Source organism: Pongo pygmaeus, chromosome 8, assembly GCF_028885625.2.
Source record: "Pongo pygmaeus isolate AG05252 chromosome 8, NHGRI_mPonPyg2-v2.0_pri, whole genome shotgun sequence".
In the NCBI taxonomy this organism is placed as follows: Eukaryota; Metazoa; Chordata; class Mammalia; order Primates; family Hominidae; genus Pongo; species Pongo pygmaeus.
The window spans coordinates 26,322,429-26,340,933 of record NC_072381.2 but is presented as its reverse complement, the minus strand read 5'-3'; the positions used below and the strand labels follow the sequence as shown (position 1 = coordinate 26,340,933).

General features: G+C 36.7%; 1 protein-coding gene across 2 annotated transcripts in view; it reads right to left on the bottom strand.

Moving 5' to 3' along the window:
• Positions 1–18,505, bottom strand: part of MYO3A (myosin IIIA) — a 271,671-nt gene that overhangs the window by 73,026 nt on the left and 180,140 nt on the right. For both annotated transcript variants that reach the window (XM_054436017.1, XM_054436018.1), the window contains exons 19-20: positions 16,971–17,181; positions 14,038–14,185 (exon numbers count right to left, since the gene is read on the bottom strand). In XM_054436017.1, the coding sequence (XP_054291992.1) occupies positions 14,038–14,185; positions 16,971–17,181 (359 nt within the window). The remainder of the gene's footprint in view (positions 1–14,037; positions 14,186–16,970; positions 17,182–18,505) is intronic.

The window sequence follows — 18,505 nt, the reverse complement described above, 5'->3', positions numbered from 1 at the left end:
ATAGAAACAGTGAACCACAGATAATTACTGTAGGGTTAAGGTACCAGCACAGCATAGGTACCTATGATCTACTTTACAAAAGGGACATGAAGGCTTGTGCCCAGTTGGTTTCTATGACTCTGCCTTCACACTGTCCCCAGCCCAGTGCTGAAGTCTGTCAGACAGAGTACATGTGTGACCTCTGAACTATGACATGCAGCCATGCTTGCATGTGGGGGAGGCACTGCTTCTCAGGTGATAAGCAACCATTCCTGGGTAAGTGTATGAATCAATCACTGACTCGAGTGGAACACTCTGTGACATTCCCATGTTTAAATTACAGACCATTTTCATTGTTATTTTAATATATTATTTAATTAATTGAATACTGAAGGCACTATAGTGGATGACAGAGAAGTTTAAAACAAGCTCCTGGCCCTCCACAGAGTTCAAATATAATTTGAAATAACGCAAGGTAACATACGATGGATAGTTATGATGTATAATGTACTACAATAGCAAAGAGAAAGAAAAATTTCTGGGAACATCTGCAATGTAGCCAGTGGCAAGTAGGACATTTTGATAAGCCAGAGCTTTTAATCACTATGGTGGGGCCTTATGAAACTGAAATTTCATTTCAAAGTTGTCACCAGGAAAAATAATGTATATTTTTAAATAAAATGAAATCTAATGCATAAAAATGAGAAGAATAGATGGTCTAAAAGTGGAGAACCTCAAAGGCATTTAGCTTATCCAGTATAAGAAAATGAAAACGATGACTTGAAGTTTCACAGCTTTTGTATTTGAAGGTAACCTTGGGAGAAGTGAGTAGACCTAGAATTATTTTACTGTTAAACACATCATGCTCACAGCATATTACAGTTTAAACGGCAACTGCAAAGTTCAAAACAACTTTTGTCTGTTTTATATAGAAAGTACATGAGGTTAAGGTCTAAACTAATGCATTTGTCATTTCTATTTGCCTGTGTCAAAATCCACTGACTGTTTTTGCGGCGGGTCACACAGAGCAGAGATGAGTGGCGTGGAAAACAATGGGCTCCCCTTCAAGACACTTCTTAGTATTAGAGACTTCAGGCAATCCAAGGAAGAAAAAAAACGCTATTACTCAGAATTTACAAAATACTTACAGCAAAATTATAATGCCTAAAATAATTATGTATTATATAGCAGTTATGATCCCAAAATGCTTAGTTGTTTTCAAGCATATGGAGAAACAAAGCTCCTATTTCTTCAGAAAGTCCTCTGCTCTGCCCTGTACATTAAAAATATATTTAGGTACCAGCACAGTGGCACATGCTTATAATCCCAGCACTTTGAGAGGCTGAGGCGGGCGGATCACGAGGTCAGGAGATCGAGACCATCCTAGCTAACAGAGTGAAACCCCGTCTCTACTAAAAATACATGAAATTAGCTGGGCGTGGTGGTGGGCGCCTGGAGCCCCAGCTACTCAGGAGGCTGAGGCAGGAGAATGGTGTGAACCTGGGAGGCAGAGGTTGTAGTGAGCCGAGATCGCGCCACTGCACTCCAGCCTGGGCAACAGAGCGAGACTCCATCTCAAAAAACAAAAAGCAAACAAACAAACAAACAAACAAATATACATTTAAAGCAGAAGGTGAGAAGAGTTACTAACTGTATTAAAGCTGAAGTGTTTAGCTAATGTAATTCCTACTCTCTTCAGACTGTCTGAGTTCCCTTTTGAAAATAGATAAATAATCATTTTATATATATTTTCTTCAGGAAAATCATTAGATTTAGATGTTAGGAAATCCCACACCTGGGTAAAGTTGTGCCTTGTTTTTTTTCTTTTCTTTTTTTTTTTTTTTTTTTTTTGAGACAGCGTCTCGCTCTGTCACCCAGGCTGGAGTACCGTGGCGTGGTATTGGCTCACTGCAACTTCCACCTCCCGGGTTCAAGTAATTCTACCTGCTTCAGCCTCCCGAGTAGCTGGGATTACAGGCACCTGCCATCATGCCCAGCTAATTTTTGTATTTTTAGTAGAGACGGGGTTTCACCATATTGACCAGGCTGGTCTTGAACTCCTGACCTCAGGTGATCCACCTGCCTCAGCCTCCCAAAGTTCTGGGATTACAGGCATGAGCCACCATGCCCAGCCTCTCCCTTGTTTTTCATTGAATTTTGAGTCTGAGTCATGAAGCAGGACAGTGGCAGGAAAGCCCATAGAAGCTTGGCCTAAACAACAAGCTTAAATATTTAGGGCCAAAGGGCCATTCCAGGAGAGAAGGAGAGATTCAAGATGATTACATTGAGCCCTCAGACTTGCACAGCAGCATGGAAGGGTGGTCACCATGGGCTGAGAGAGGCTGCAAGCGTCCACATGGCTTGTAAATCAGGTGCAAATTTAAGCACAGATTTCTCAGCACAGATGAGTAATACAATGAAGGTTCACTTTCATCATTCAGGTCTCACCTCCTCAGAGAGACCTTCCTTCATCTTCCTAATTCAGCAATTTCCCTTCCTTAACTGGTCACTCTCCGTGCACTCTACCATGCTCTGGGGTACCGTTTGTGCATCAAGCTTTTCTGTATTTTCTATTTCATCTTAAAACTGATTAGATGATCACATGGTATGAACATTTTACAGGCTCTTGAAACGTGTTTGTAGATTGATTTTTTTTTTTTTTTAGACAGTCTGTTGCCCAGGCTGGTGTGCAGCAGCATGATCTCAGCTCCCTGCAACCTCTGCCTCCTGGGTTCAAGTGATTATCCTGCCTCGGCCTCTGGAATAGCTGGGATTACAGGCGTGCCTGGCTAATTTTTGTATTTTCAGTAGAGTCGGGTTTTGCCATGTTGGCCAGGCTGGTCTGAAACTCCTGACCTCAAATGATTCCCCCACCACACCTCAACCTTGGCCTCCCAAAGTGCTGGGATTAAAGGCATGAGCCATCGTGCCTGGCCACAGATTAATTTTTGAAAGCTTGCAGAAACTGCACTCTAATAATAAACACTTCTAACTTGCTGCATCCTCACCAGCAATGAATATTTTCATTAAAATATTTTCAATCCTTTGGGAGGCTGAGGCGGGCAGATCACCTGAGGTCAGGAGTTCAAGAACAGCCTGACCAACATGGAGAAACCCCATCTCTACTAAAAATACAAAATCAGCTGAGTGTGGTGGCTCATACCTGTAATCCCAGCTACTTGGGAGGCTGAGACAAGAAAATCACTTGAACCTGGGAGGTGGAGGTTGTGGTGAGCCGAGATCATGCCATTCATTGCACTCCAGCCTGGGCAACAAGAATGAAACTCCATCTCAAAAAATATATATATTTTTAATCTATTTTTGATGGGGGAAATGGTAGCCTATTGCTGTATTTGCATTTCTTTGATTATGTATTTACTTAAGAGGATAGATTTTGGGGGAAATAAAGTAGATACATGCTTAGCACATACTACATACTTAATGTCTGTCAGCTATTATTAGGAGTATTATTGTTTTGAAACCAAATAATAAGAAACATGACATGTTTTGGACTCAGAGGCTTCCTTACAGCATCAGTTGTTGTGATGTTGCTGACGATTTGTGAAGCTAGCAATCAGACAGAGTTAAATGAAGGGAAAGGCTCTGGGACTTTCTTGAAAACATCCTTGGTGTCAGGTTGATGTTTGCTCCCTGGTCTCTTTCCTATTTTCTTCTGTGTGTCCTCTTGGTCGTGTGACAACATTCCACAGGAATCCATTCATGAAGCTGGCGTTTGAGTGACTTTCCTGGGGAAATCATCCTCTTGAGTGTTGATCTCAGTGGACTGACTTGACAAGGGCAGTCACAACATCAGCTATGGTTTCTGAAGCCCTCGCCCGCAGGTCTAGACCCCTTCCTTGTCAGCTTGCTCACACTGCTTCTATTGCTCTTGCATTGCCTCTCTGTGGCATACGAAGTAAGACTTTTCTCGCCTTTCAATAATATGAGTCATTTTGAAGAAAAATGTAAGCCCCAAGCTTGGAAATTTTTCCTTCTATCACCATGATGATATTATTATAACATAATCTTATCAGAAGGTTCTTGAGATATGACAAGCTACAGTCTTCAAGTGTTCCTTAGAATTTGACTTTTAACAGAATTCTAGAACATTGTTAGAAGTCAGATTTCTAATAATAAAAAATACAGTTGGAAAACCTAAATGAGGTACCATTCATTGGGAAGATGGACTAGAATAATGGTGAACTATCGGGGGAACCTGCCTCCAATATTTCAACGTAGGTTCTTTCTACTTTCCATAAGTGTTGGCTGGCTGAGAAATAAAGATAAACAGTACAGAAAGAGGAATTTTACAGCTGGGCCGCTGGGGGTGACCTCACATATTGGTAGGACTGTGATGCCCACCTGAGCCTTAAAGCCAGCATATTTTATTAAGGATTTCAAAAGGGGAGGGGGTGCAAGAACAGGGAGTAGGTCACAAAGATCACATGCTTCAAAGGGCAAAAAGGAGAACAAAGATCACATGCTTCTGAGGAAACAGGACAAGGGCAAAATCAGAAACTCCTGATAAGGGTCCAACAAAGATCACAAGTCAAAGGGGTAAAAGCAGAATTACTGATAAGGGTCTATGTTCAGCAGTGCATGTATTGTCTTGATAAACATCTTAAACAACAGAAAACAGGGTTTGAGAGCAGAGAACCAGTCTGACCTCAAATTTACCAGGGAGGGGTTTTTCCCCACCCTAGTAAGCCTGAGGGTACTGCAGGAGACCAGGGCATATCTCAGTCCTTATCTCAACCACATAGGACAGACATTCCCAGAGCAGCTGTTTATAGACCTCCCCCCAGGAATGAATTCCTTTCCCAGAGTATTAATCCTTGCTAGGAAAAGAATTTAGCGATATCTTCCTTACTTGCACATCCATTTATAGGCTCTCTGCAAGAAGAAAAATATGGCTCTTTTTGCCCGACCCTGCAGGCAGTCAGACCTTATGGTTGTCTTCCCTTGTTCCCTAAAATCGCTGTTATTCTGTTCTTTTTCAAGGTGCACTGATTTCATATTGTTCAAACACACGTTTTACAATCAACTTGTACAGTCAACACAATTATCACAGTGGTCCTGAGGTGACATACATCCTCAGCTTACAAAGATAACAAGATTAAGAGATTAAAGTAAGACAGGCGTAAGAAATTATAAAAGTATTATTTGGGAACTAGTAAATGTCCATGAAATCTTCACAATTTATGTTCCTCTGATGCGGCTCCAGCTGGTCCCTCCATTCGGGGTCCCTGACTTCCCACAGCAGTGAACTATTTCAAATCTTTGTTTCCTTAGTTGAAGTTCTGAAATTACCCATGTCTGGAATAATTTAAAATATAGAATAACCTATATTTCTAGTTCACAAATAACTTTAGCACTCAGAAATGAATATTTATTGCCCTTCCATGTACTACCTAAATCTTTAAGAATCAACAATAAGTTTATTTTTTATATAGTCTCATCACCTACATTAGTACACACCAGACCAATCAACCTGTACTTACTGTGTGGGTCTGTTTTTTTTTTTTTGAGATGGAGTCTTGCTCCATGGCCCAGGCTGGAGTGCAGTGGCACAAACTCTGCTCACTGCAAACTCTGCCTCCTGGGTTCAAGCAATTCTCATGCCTCAGCCTCCTGAGTAGGTGGGTACAGGTGCTTGCCACCATGCCCCACTAATTTTTGTTAGAGATGGAGTTTCACCATGTTGGCCAGGCTGGTCTCAAACTCCCAGCCTCAAGTGATCCCACCGACCTTGGCCTCCCAAAGTGCTGGCATTACAGGCGTGAGCCATCATGCCCGGCCAATCTGTACTTAGTGTGTTTTTCTTACCACCAATCCAGATAGCAATAGATGAACACTGCCTAAGTAGGCTGACTACATCCTCAAGTAAAGAATAGACAGGTTCTAGAACAGTATTCTCCCCACTCCCCCTGACACACCACCTCATCATTTTACTATAGGAAAACACTTTCTACTACCTTCTGATAGTTTTATCCAAGCCCAAAGTTTTAAAAAGATTCTTCCAAAGTCACCAATTGAAGTGATTTGAGGACTTTGGCTCGTGACATCTTTCTTTTATAAAAGGCTGGTATATGCAGTGACAGGGAACACTTAGTTCTTTCACAGAACTTACACCTGGGGAACAATGTCATAGCCTTCTCTGATAGGCAAGCTCATCATTTGACACTGCTCCACAGTTGTGGATATTTCAGAATGGGGAAATGTTAATAGCTGGTATATATGACCCTCAATATTCTCCTGTGTTTCTTGTTTTCAAGTCATAAATCAGTATCTCTTATTTTTATAAGTTTAGTCCACTTTTTTATGGTCCTACCCATTTCAGGTCACAGAAGGAAGAATGAGATTTATATCATGAGATGGTACTGGCAATTCACCTGGGTTTGTGATGCTGTCTTTGTACAGATCACTGCAGAGGATGTGATATACTCAAATTCCAGAAATGTTCGAGGAGTGCCTACTCTGTGTGTGGTTAGGGGTAGGCGGGGCTGGGGAAGGTAGAATTTAAAGATCAGAAAGATAGAGTTTCTGTTCCTTTTTTTTTTTTTTTTTTTTTGAGATAGAGTTTTGCTCTTTCACCCAGGCTGGAGTGAAGTGGACCCAATCTTGGCTCACTGCAACCTCTGGCCCCCGGGTTCAAGCGATTCTCCTGCCTCAGCCTCCCGAGTAGCTGGGATTCTAGACACCCACCACCATGCCTGGCTAATTTTTGTATTTTTAGTAGAGATGAGGTGTTGCCATGTTGGCCAGGCTGGTCTCAAACTCCTGACCTCAGGTGATTCAGCCTCTCAAAGTGCTGGGAACACAAGTGTGAGCCACTGCGCCTGGTCGAGTTTCTGTTCTTTAGGACATGGCAAAGATGCTCTCTGCCTTTCCATTCCAACCCTAAAATCACGTCTGAGATTTCTTTGCTTGTGGCTGTATTCTCCTTTTCAGTTGTTCCACCTTCTAGTTCTAGTTCCTTCCTGTGAGGGGTCTCCAGCTGTCCCAATCCTTGCCAGCCTCTGCTGCCAGCCTCAGTGCTCCCTGGGATTTCCTGCCGCCTTCTATCCTGCCTTATGTTGATTCTCCTTGGCTTTTCATGTTAAGACTGACCTATGCTTCTTTTCTTTCCTTCTTTCTAATCCAATAGAAATAATCTAATAATTAATTAATAATTTATATTTATGATTTAATAATAACCTAATAATTAGTAATCTAATAGATTATTCTAATAAAGTAATATCCTATGAAGAAGAAAAAGGTGCTCTTATCTATTTAGAAAGGAAGAAAAGAAGGAAAGAGCACCTTTTTCTTCTGCACAGGAGATTACTTTACTAGATCCCTGGTCCTTGCTTACTTGTTTGTTCATGAGAAAAACCATGGATAGCTGCCAGAAGCCCCTTACTCTGGTCCTGGTTTCATTTCACTGTCCTATAACCTTGGGCAAATCACAGTCGAGGAGAGGGAGTCATTTTAATCAATGAAATATAGATAATCTATTTAGGTTTCTTCTAGTTCTAATATTTCAGAACGCACAACTGCTTGGATATGTTATGAAACTCAATGAATAAATGTGGTTAAAACTGTGGCCAGAACGTTTGCAAGAGGAAAGAAGCTACAAAGACACATATAGTCCCTGAAGTCTGTATTTTAGTAAAATAACTCTTACTCATCCCTGCTCAAATGAGTGTGCCTGTTCATGAAAACATTGCCCAGGGTAGAGAGAAACCATTGAGAAGAAGTTGCTTATTCTAACCATTGACAAAAATCCTCCTTTATCAAACAGAAAGATTTTAAAGGTTGAAAATCTAAGATTTCTGTAATGGTGCTACCAGAACTCAGGATGACCTGAGTATGTTTTATGTTTATTACAGTGAAAAAAAAAACTTTTGCCACTTTTCATTTTGAAACAATTTAAAACTTACAGAAAATTTCAAGAATAGTACAAAGAACTCCCGTGTACCCTTTACATGGTGTTTATTCCACAATTGTTAATGCTTCATCATGATGATTTTTCATTCTCTCTTTCTATATACACATATTTTTAATAATACTTTAATGAAATAACTTTTTTAAATTCTAAAAAATGGTGATAATACATGTCCTGTAAAAATGTGAACTCTTGTTATGAAATAAGATTTATGATTTGAAATCTGTTTCTTCCTGTATTTTCTATTTGAAGCTGATATTGATGATCCTGTTAGTTTTTATGTTAATGTTAATAGCAAGTCACAGAGAATGCTGGCCATCATTAACTTGAGATGACACAAGTCATTAATTCAGAATTTGACAAATAACCTAATGAGAAAGTATTTTGGATAATTCCTAATAAAATATTCATGTTTTATTTTACATACATTTTATTAAAATTTGAAGAGATGAGTTTTAGAATATTTCTCCCTACAGCAGCTTCCTTATTCAGAAAAAAATATATATACTAATGCATGCTAAAATGAAAATTCCAATTTAGTCACTTTTTGTATATGATACCTGTTTCTCAAAACTAAGAGACATAAAGGATTTTACAAATTTATATTCTATTAATAGGTATCAGCTTAGAATAAGGAGGCATTTGGATTAGAAATTCAGAAATACGGTGTTCTATATATAGGATCTCTTTCACCTTAAACTATTTTTCCATTACTGTCATGTTTAAATCTTTACCAAAAAATTGTATTTTGGTTTGTCAATAGTATGCTCTAACCTCACATGTAGAAAACGACAGTACTATCATATGGATCTAGACTTCTAACTATGTATTTCACTGAAAATTACTTTTTATCAAAACTTCTAAAAATTTAGCCAGGTATGGTGGTACACGCCAGTGGCCCCAATTACTCAGGAGGCCGAGGTAGGAGGATGACTTGAAGTCAGAAGTTGGATGCTACAGTGAGTCTTGATTGTGCCACTGCACTCTAGTTTGGGCAGCAGGACAAGACTCCAACTCAGAAAAGAAAAAACATCTTTTAAATTTAAGAATATCATTAAATTATCAAAATAAGTACCACAAATCCCCATATCACATTAAGGATGTTGACCAAGCTTCACCAATGAAAGAGAAACAGACTAAGTGTGCTACGCAGCTGCTTAGCAGGGATGAAGAACACAGAGCCTGAGAGGCCATCTGCGAAGCCAGAGGGAGAGAAAAGCAACAGGTCCACAGCCCGGAGCTGCTGCAAGGGCCCCAAAACACCTCCAACCACCCAACCACGTGGACATCAGCTGCCATCTTCAGTGTGTGAAACATTTAAGGAATATTTAATAACCTAACACTTGGTCAAGCACTTAAAAAGGAAGATTTGTTGTATTAAGGGCTTCTCAAATGCATTTGCCTGCTTTGACACTTAAAGGAAATGCTTATCACTTGGAGAGCTAAAATGGGACAAATGTTACATTGTCTGGAGAGCTAAAATGGGACAAATGTATACATTTGCACACATATGACTTAATAGGGAAGAAAGTTGAACTTAAAATAATAATTCACACTTTTGAGCAAAACAATGTGAAGACACTGATAAGGGGGTTATTTTTAATTGTCCACACATTTTTAAAAATCAGATGACTGGTTTTTACTTTATAATGTAAAAAGTTTTGAAAATGTAGGTATTTTACATTAAGTGAATTTTATTCTTTGTAATTGCCACAAATTATGTGTTGGAGCCCACATTTAAAATATCAAACACTGTAAACTTTAGAATGTGAACAGCTGGAGATGAGAGTCATACACATTACTTTCTGCAACAGAAGCTAGAGCCATAACTGCAGTTATTGTTTCCATTATGTGCTGTAAATAGTAATAGTTTCCTGCTTCTAAAATGACTTCTGACATTCAGTTCTAAACCCGTGGGTGCATGTCTAAATGATGCCTGTAAAAGCTCATCCTTCTACAGAAATAAATAGTAATAGCTCATTAAAAAAAAAAAAAAACTTTAGTTCAGTTAATAGTCAGATGTGCTGCTCTAATGGATGAAGAAAGCTTATCCAAAATACAAATAGGCACATATAAATAAGCGGAGTGAATCTTCAGGATTCTAGATCAATACTCTGTAGCATCATACACATGTTCCAGGTGCTCACTGGCCCTTAAGAACAATGGCATTTGTTCCAATTCAAAGTCACGCCCAGGATTGACCAGTCCTTGGTGTGTGCTCCCCTTGATTTGAAGTGTAAATTTCTAGGGAGCACGGATCATTTATTTTGTATGTTCTATACCACAATGATGATACCACAGTGCAAAATGAAGACAAAGGACAAAAACCACCACTACAGCAGCAGCATGAGAACACTTTTGACAAGGTATGTATATTTCTCATGTGGGATTCTAATATGAGATAGGTGATTCCAGAGAACTTCAGTCGTTATATCACAGTTTGATTACTGTTAAGCTCCCTTTCCAATGGAAGAAAACCACAAAACAAACAAACAAAACCAAAACCTTGGCTACATATTTATCGTGGAAATTCAGCATAAGGGCTATTGTGAAAAAAACGCTTCCCTTCTTGGAAATGGGATAACTGCCATTTGAGCCGCAAACTAAAAGCCTCTCAGAAAATGGAAGTTGACAGTGTATGACACAATAATGGTGTACAAATATAATAGCGAAGGCTGAAATATGAATACTATATTTGTGGAATTGATACAATTGAGAGTAAATATGTACTTTTTGGCTGCAACTCATTTAGAAGAGTTTGAGTCTTAAATTTTAAAATAATTACAACTATACTTCTTGGCTGATCATCTTCTATTTGCAGGGTGGGGACACAGATTACCATCTAATTTTCAAACTATTTTTTTGAGATACAAATAGTATCTTTAGATTTTATTAAAATAAATGTACATAAAATTATTCTCCCAGTGCCAGGAAACTGTAAAAGCTTCAAATACTATAAAATATCAAACTCCAGGAAAATTTTAGGAGCTACATATTTTACACATAGAAAAATAATGCTTCTATACACAAGCTCTCTTAACATTCTAAATATCTAGATAATAAGGAAAATAAAGGGATACAAATTGGATGCTCCAGGTTGTTATTAAGAGATTTTGAGGCATATAGTAACTGTCCATGGGAAAGCAGGTTATAAGAGAAAGGAGGTATAGCTGCCAGTGAGTGGATAATAGAGATTTCTGGATTTAGGAAAATGTTTCAAAGGTAATGCAAACAGTTGGAAACAATTCCAAGAAACATAAAACTATCTACTCTGCATGCTATAGATTGGGTCACCATCATAAATTCTTTCAAGAAAAATGTTTTACTGTAGTTTATTGATCTTTTTTTAATGGAAGGCAATGGGAAAATGATGTTATGATATTCAAAATACCACTGTAAACAGCTTTGCTGGAGTGTCCCACTGTCTTTACAAATACACTGAAATTGGACTAAATAGGAAAATACTTTCAGCAGACTGTTATTTATGTTCCAGTGTTGTACAACTGTCAATAAAAATAATGTTTATTGGTTTAAGCAGGAACAGAAGTGTTTCATCTGTAAAGGTGCTGCCCAAGGCTTGTGCCGAGATCTGGCCGGATCATTTGTAAGTCTCATGAAAGTGAGAACACTATTTCTTTTCTGAAATAATAGGCAATAATGGCTCTATTAAACTAAGGAGCTCTCAGTTAGGTCAAATCTGTAATTATATTCGACCAAAAAATGTAGACCAAGACTTTAATTCAAGATTTAATAGCAGTTTCTCATTTACAGAAATTAGTTTAAGTGTGCTATTTGTCTATGATAGCTAATACATACAGTTAGTTAGCTTTTCTCAGTTACATTTTCAGCATTCACCTGGGAGTTAGAAAGAAAAAACAAGTACACTCACATGTTAAAATCAAGAGAGTCATTGACTAATTCTGTATCTTCTGGATAACACATGCATCAATCTGATCATACTCAACTGCCAATGTCTTGTTCAGAAGATTATGAAGCAGAAATTCCTAGGTAGTTGCTCTAGGAAGGCACCTGAAAGGACTGGAAATTGTTTTAATTCCTCAAAGTGCTTTGTATAATCCTGGATTCTAGTTGAATGTTTTATTTTGTTGGGGGAAATTTTGAGTTGTTTTATTTCAAAATCCTCTCAAGGGTATCTTAAAGGGCTTTATAGAATAATTTTTGTAACAAGCCCTTAGACAAAAAAATTAAGAGCATTGGGATCATGAATGAAATTCAAGGCTAGCAATCAAAGCAACTTGTAGGCCAGGATTGGTGGCTCACGCCTGTAATCCCAAAATTTTGCAAGGCCGAGACAAGCAGATTGCTTGAGCCTGAGCCCAGGATTTCAAGACCACCCTGGCCAAAATGGTGAAACCCCGTCTCCATGAAAAAATGCAAAAATTTGCTAGGTGTGGTGGTGCATGCCTGTGGTCCCAGCTACTTGGGAGGCTGAGGCAGGAGGATTGCTTGAGCCTGGGAGGTGCAGGCTGCAGTCAGCCAACGCCGCCCCACTGCACTACAGCCTGGGTGACAGAGTGAGACTCTGTTTCAAAAAAAAAGCAATTTGTAAACTAACATTTTATAAAAAGTGAAGAGCAATAATTATTGAAATATCTGTACCTTGGTTAAGGCTAAAACCAGAGTCTACCCAACCACCAAAAGAACAACAGAGATCTACCAATGCAAGTCAGTAATTCATCAGATGAGCAATGCATGGGGATGCACCTGGTCCCATAAAGTTAGCAATTCTGATAGATCATATCAAAAAGTTCAAACCAAAAATTTTTTACTTGTTTTGGTCTCTGGTTCAAATGGATGCTGTGAGTATTGTGAAGCATTAAAGCAAGGCAACGTTACTTATTGAACACTTGCTACATGTCAGCCTCTAAAAAGACAAAAAGAATTAAGACATGATATATGATTTAAAGGAGATGCCTAGTGAGAAAGACAAAAATGAACTAATGACTGATGAGATGAGGAAGGGCCATTCCAGGGAAGTTGGGGAGGTCACAGCCAGATAAGCCTCAATGTATCAGATGGGGAAAGAAGAAAGGCAATGCAGTGAGTGCTGAACATGCTTTCAAGGAGCTTGGCTGTGAGGGGAAAAGAGAGGACCGTGCTACAGAGATAAGCAGAGTGGAAAAGCGCTTTGTTTTTTATTCTGTTTGCTTTTAAGATTTTAAAGATATTTCTTCACATATCTAGGCTATGGGAGGGCACCGACGGAGAAGAGCAGAGGAGACAAGAAGAGGAAGAGAGGGAGAGGGAATGAATATTTGATGGAACATTCTGGGATAGATGAAAGAGAGCTGAACAACTAGATAAGGTCTTAAATTTATGTCTTCTTTTGGCTTAAGAAATGTCAAAATCGAAATGTTTTGTGACCACTGTTTTCAAGATATAATTCCAAAATAAACTGTTAAGAAGCCTAAATATTTTGAATAAAATGAAGTTCATGTACCTCTAATTTAAATGCAAAACAATATAATATTATTTGAAGAAGACAAAAGACATACTGGATGATATTAAATATGACTCCTTTAGATTTAATAAAATAATTTAAATATTCTTAGTATTACAGTACATCAAATGTGATTTAAGTCTGATTTTTCTCTAAGGAGGAATATTTTTTAAAGCTGATTCATAAATTACACATTGTACCCTGACAAAATGATCATTTTATGGCATTTGCATCAAACCCATTATCTTATGTTCTGTTGCCTAGCTACTGGAATTCTGAAATTTAATGGCTTTTAGATGGATATTGAAATTTCAAAAGGAATTTCAGCTATGTAGTCTACAGAAAGAAAAACTGTTGGACACATCTGTCTACTTAAATTTTCAAAGGAAATTTCTTTGTTCACAAAGGCTCAGAATTCTAAGTTTTGGAGAAGAGTGTACCGATTTTCAATGGAGGACATTTAACATCACATATCAAGTCATACTAAATTCACACCAGTTTTTTTGTTTTTGTTTGTTTTTACTATGGACGTGGAGATAATAAAAATCTTTTCTTTGTCTTTCTAAAATGTTTAAGGCTTTAAATCTATGGTTAAGGTCCTGCTTCGTTTGTACAAGTCTGCCTATAATACATGCATGCATGCATATTTATAGTAAGTACTCAGACTTACCTGTTCCCATGCAAACACATGTTGATTATAATAATACTGAATTTGTTCATTTGCAATGTTAATGCACAGCTGCTCGAAGGAATTTTTTTTGAAATTTTCAAAGCCAAATATATCAAGAATGCCAATGCTCAGCTCATCACCATCCCCACTAGAAGAATTGAAGAGGCATTATTTTGAGTTATTTCCTGAAGAGGTAATGTAAAACAGGGAATCTTAGAGTTAACCATTTGTGACTGAGCTAAGAAACTACTATAAGAACATACACTTAGAGTGAAACTTTCTTAACTGAAATAGTTTCTCTCTGTAGCACATAAAGATAATGGCGGATATTGATTTTTATATGAAAATGGAACAATATTTTCTTTGAACTATAGAAACCACTCCGATACTCTTATATACTGAAACAAAAGAAACTTTTTCTTCTCCTAAGAACAAAGTCACAGGCTTGAGTGAGTCAGGAATTACAAGAACAACTTGGGTAGCAATTAGAACACAGCAAAAATATATTCAATAAAAACTCTCCCAGGAAAGCAAAAATTCTGTTAAAAAGTATATAGTCTTTCATTTTAGGAGAACAATTTTGAAAATCTTACTAAAAAGATCTTAATTATTTTAAAGAATTGTTATTTGTTTTTGGATCATTTGCTTATAATTTTTAAATATAGAACAAATGGAAATCTGGAGAAAGACACAAATATACATAGGGATTTATTTTTACATTTAAATACTTTAAAATACAATTAAATTTTATTTTACAATTAAGTATTTCAAATACTTTTTTTTTTTTACTATTGGTCAAAAGGTTTACTCCTCCCCAAAGAAATATATACATTGTAGAGTTATTTTGATGTGAATTATAAAAAGAAAGTACAAAAGCTTCTCTTTGTGTTCATCATTTAGATGTTCCAGGGTTACACTTAGTATTATGTAAGGAAATGATTTGGAAATGACAGTCAGCAACTGCACACTGTGAGCTGAAGGATCCGCTCTACATTTGGAGGAAGCAACGGAATTCAAAATCCAGGCTGTAGAATACTTTAAATATGTGCTGGGATGAACAAAAGGAAAGCTATTTCAGTATTTCTGAAAGTTCTTATTTTGAATAATAATTCTGTATTATTGTATGAGGCAAGATGTCTAGTTAAAACTTCTGCTGGTTTAGTCAAGATTATTATTCTTTTATAATCTCTTTGCCCCACAGGATCCCACAGAGATAAATATTTAACTCGTTGCTAAAAAAAGTGTTAGAAGCAGGAGGGACCTTACAAATAATCTAGTTCAGAGATTCTTAAAGTAAGATCTATTAATGGCTTTCCAGAGGACTGGAATCATAAGCATGCAATATTTTCATGGGCATATAGAAATATATCTATTTTTTATTTTTAAGTGAAGGAAATAGGCAGTTTTCAAGACGTTCTTAAAAGGCTCCAAGATACACCCCAACAACTAAGACCACTGACTTGTCATTCAATGCCCCTGTTTAACAGTTGAGGAGGGAAAGACCCAGACAAATGCAGTAAGTTGCCCAGTGTCCCATAACGAGTTAGTGGCAAAGCCCAGCATACAACATATGCTGTTTAAAATCTTAGTGTAAACTTAACAAAGTTGAACTAAATTATTTCAATTGGTCTCCCTTTAGTTTTTAGACTTTCTGTAAAAAATTTTAAAATCTAAGATTTGGATGGTTTTCATTAGTGAACGGAAAGGAAAGTTGCCATTTAGTATATTTAGTATATGTACATTTAGTACATAGGCTACAGTGGATATAGTAGATCCCCCTTCTGGGTAGGTATCATTTAGTGCCAAACATGCAGATGATAATTAACAAAATGAGGCCAAATCTCTAAATATCTTGCCATCTTGCCTACATTTTCTGGAATATACAGATAATAAAAATCCCTGAATATTTTCCATTTTCATATGAATACTTGACACAATATAGATGACCGTACCAGAACATACAACCATTTTGACCATTACATTATAATGGGAAAATGGTATAGATAGTACCCAGGAAGTACAGAAGCAATTTTGAGAGACACAAAGTTAAGAACATGGAGAAATAATGGATAAGCTCTTAGACAGTTTGACTACACATAGTATAATGGTGCGGTATGTATTTTAGTGAAAAAAATAATAATGAATTGCATACTTGAAATGTGTATAAATGGTCTTTTATGTTTAGTAAGCAAGTGTGAATGAGGTGATCTTATGGTAGGCATCCATCTTGCTTTTCCACATGCAAAATTCTAAAGATTATATCATTTATCACAGAACAAAGCTTTAGATGTAAGGACTTGTGTCCGTGTATAAGCCCTGCCTATAGAGAGCACTAAGTCAGTGGTGGCTGTAATTATCTTTAAGAAGGCAGGATCTAGACTTACAGTCAGATAACAATGCTTACATCATGGCTCTGCCATTTACTATTACCTACATTTATCTAGTGCATTTCAGAACCAAATTTCATTGGAGTTACAGTGAGGTTGTAATGGCGTTACAGTGAGAATTAAAATATGAAAATAAAGTTTTCCTTTACCTTCAAAGTTTAATTTAAACCTTCAAAATAAAAACAAAGGACTACTGAGCTGACATTTTATACAAGCATAAAATGGTATATGCTTCATTGTACAACTTCTAATTAAAAAAACCTATTAGTTCATAGTAAGATATCACATTTTAAGAATTCACTTTCTATTGTGTTATTCATGTTGCTACAGGTTTTATGTTGCAGCAACTTAAAAATTTTATAGTTAAGTGGCATTATGAGGTGGAACTATTAGGAAGTGAAGCTTATCTACTAAATTATCATTTTAATAATTTAATTATATCAATTATAGAAACATCTTGAAAGAGATCTATACAAAACAATCAATTAAGAAATAGACTTACATCACCCGACATTTGGGAAAAAATGTTTCTGTAAAAATTTTTACCTTGGTGATGAGTCATGCTTCAACAAACTGTTAATGCAATTGACTATCCAACTAAAGAGACGTCCATATAAAGTTTTAGCCATGGCATCCCTGACATCGGTAGCTTTTTCTACAGTATTGGGTCGTATAATTGTTTCTCCTCTAGTGACCACACAGTGGGAGGTGAGAGCTTCTTGTAGCTCATCTGCCTGAATGCAAAGCAAAGAAGCACCTGAAAAACAAACAGATGCATTGTTAGAAGAAATTATGGCAATGTGGTCACTCCCCAAAAATGAAAATATCTTAATCTGCCTTCTTCAAATGACATGAATTAAATGTGTGGAGATTATGTAATGTAAAAATACGATACTATTCAACATGAGTCCTATGTCTCTTCTTGATCATTTTTCTCAACTTTTCTCAGCTGGTTAAACTTAGGCTACTGCATATTATAACACAACCCAAATCACACTGGCTGGCAGAGTAATATAGCTGCACAAGCAAGTGGTTGTTTATGTGATGTCAAACATAGTTTCACTAAATTATGCTAAATAATTTTAAAACATAATGAATAGATTTGGCATAATTTGGATACCATTATTATATACACATTTTCAAAATGTAGAAATTAACTGGAAGGTTACTTAGTCTTCAGGGGTATACCTCAATAAATGTATTTCAAGTACCTTCTGCAATACACAGCCAAAACAGCATAAACTTATCGTGACATTCATGTACTTATACTTGACATTCATGTACATATCATCCTACTTTTTAGTTTCATACTTCAATTATTAAATTTTGTTAAAACTGGATGCTTGAACAAACATTTATTTGGCATTTAATGTTGATTACATTTCGTGGGGAATTTAAAATTAATAACACTTTAACTCAGTGAACAAAACTCATTTTTGAATATAATAAACATCTTTAACCAAAACTATTACATGACAGATTGGCTAATTTTTCAAATCTGTTGTTCTCCTTTTAAAATATTTTGAACATTTTAAATTTACTTTCAGCACTTGTGACAAAATGTTTCTTGGTTATGTGGCTAAGATTGTTAAACCCAATATTTTTTCATATTGTGGAAGTACTATAGGCTCATTGCAGAAATTTTACCTTCTAAGTTAACATTCTGCATTTCTTTCCTTCTAGGCATATTTACTACCATTAGTCTGCACAAACATTTTATCTCATATAACATCTTATGCATTTCTCATTTTGTTCAATATTGTCTGTAAATATGCTTTAATTTGCTGCATAATATTCTGACAAATATGATAATATATCAATAATTTTTAAAAAATGCCAGGATAAATATTTTAAGCATAAGTCTGTGTTCGTATTTTGTACTATTTTCTTAGCATAGGTTGCCTAAATTCAGCAATTTTTCAAAATATGTAAATATGTAAAAGTTGTTTTTTTTTTTTTTTTTGAGACAAATTCTCGCTCTGTCATCCAAGCTGGTGTGCTACAGCACAATTATAGCTCACTGCAGCCTCAACCTCCTGGGCTCAAGAGATCCTCCTACCTCAGCCTCCCATGCAGCTGGG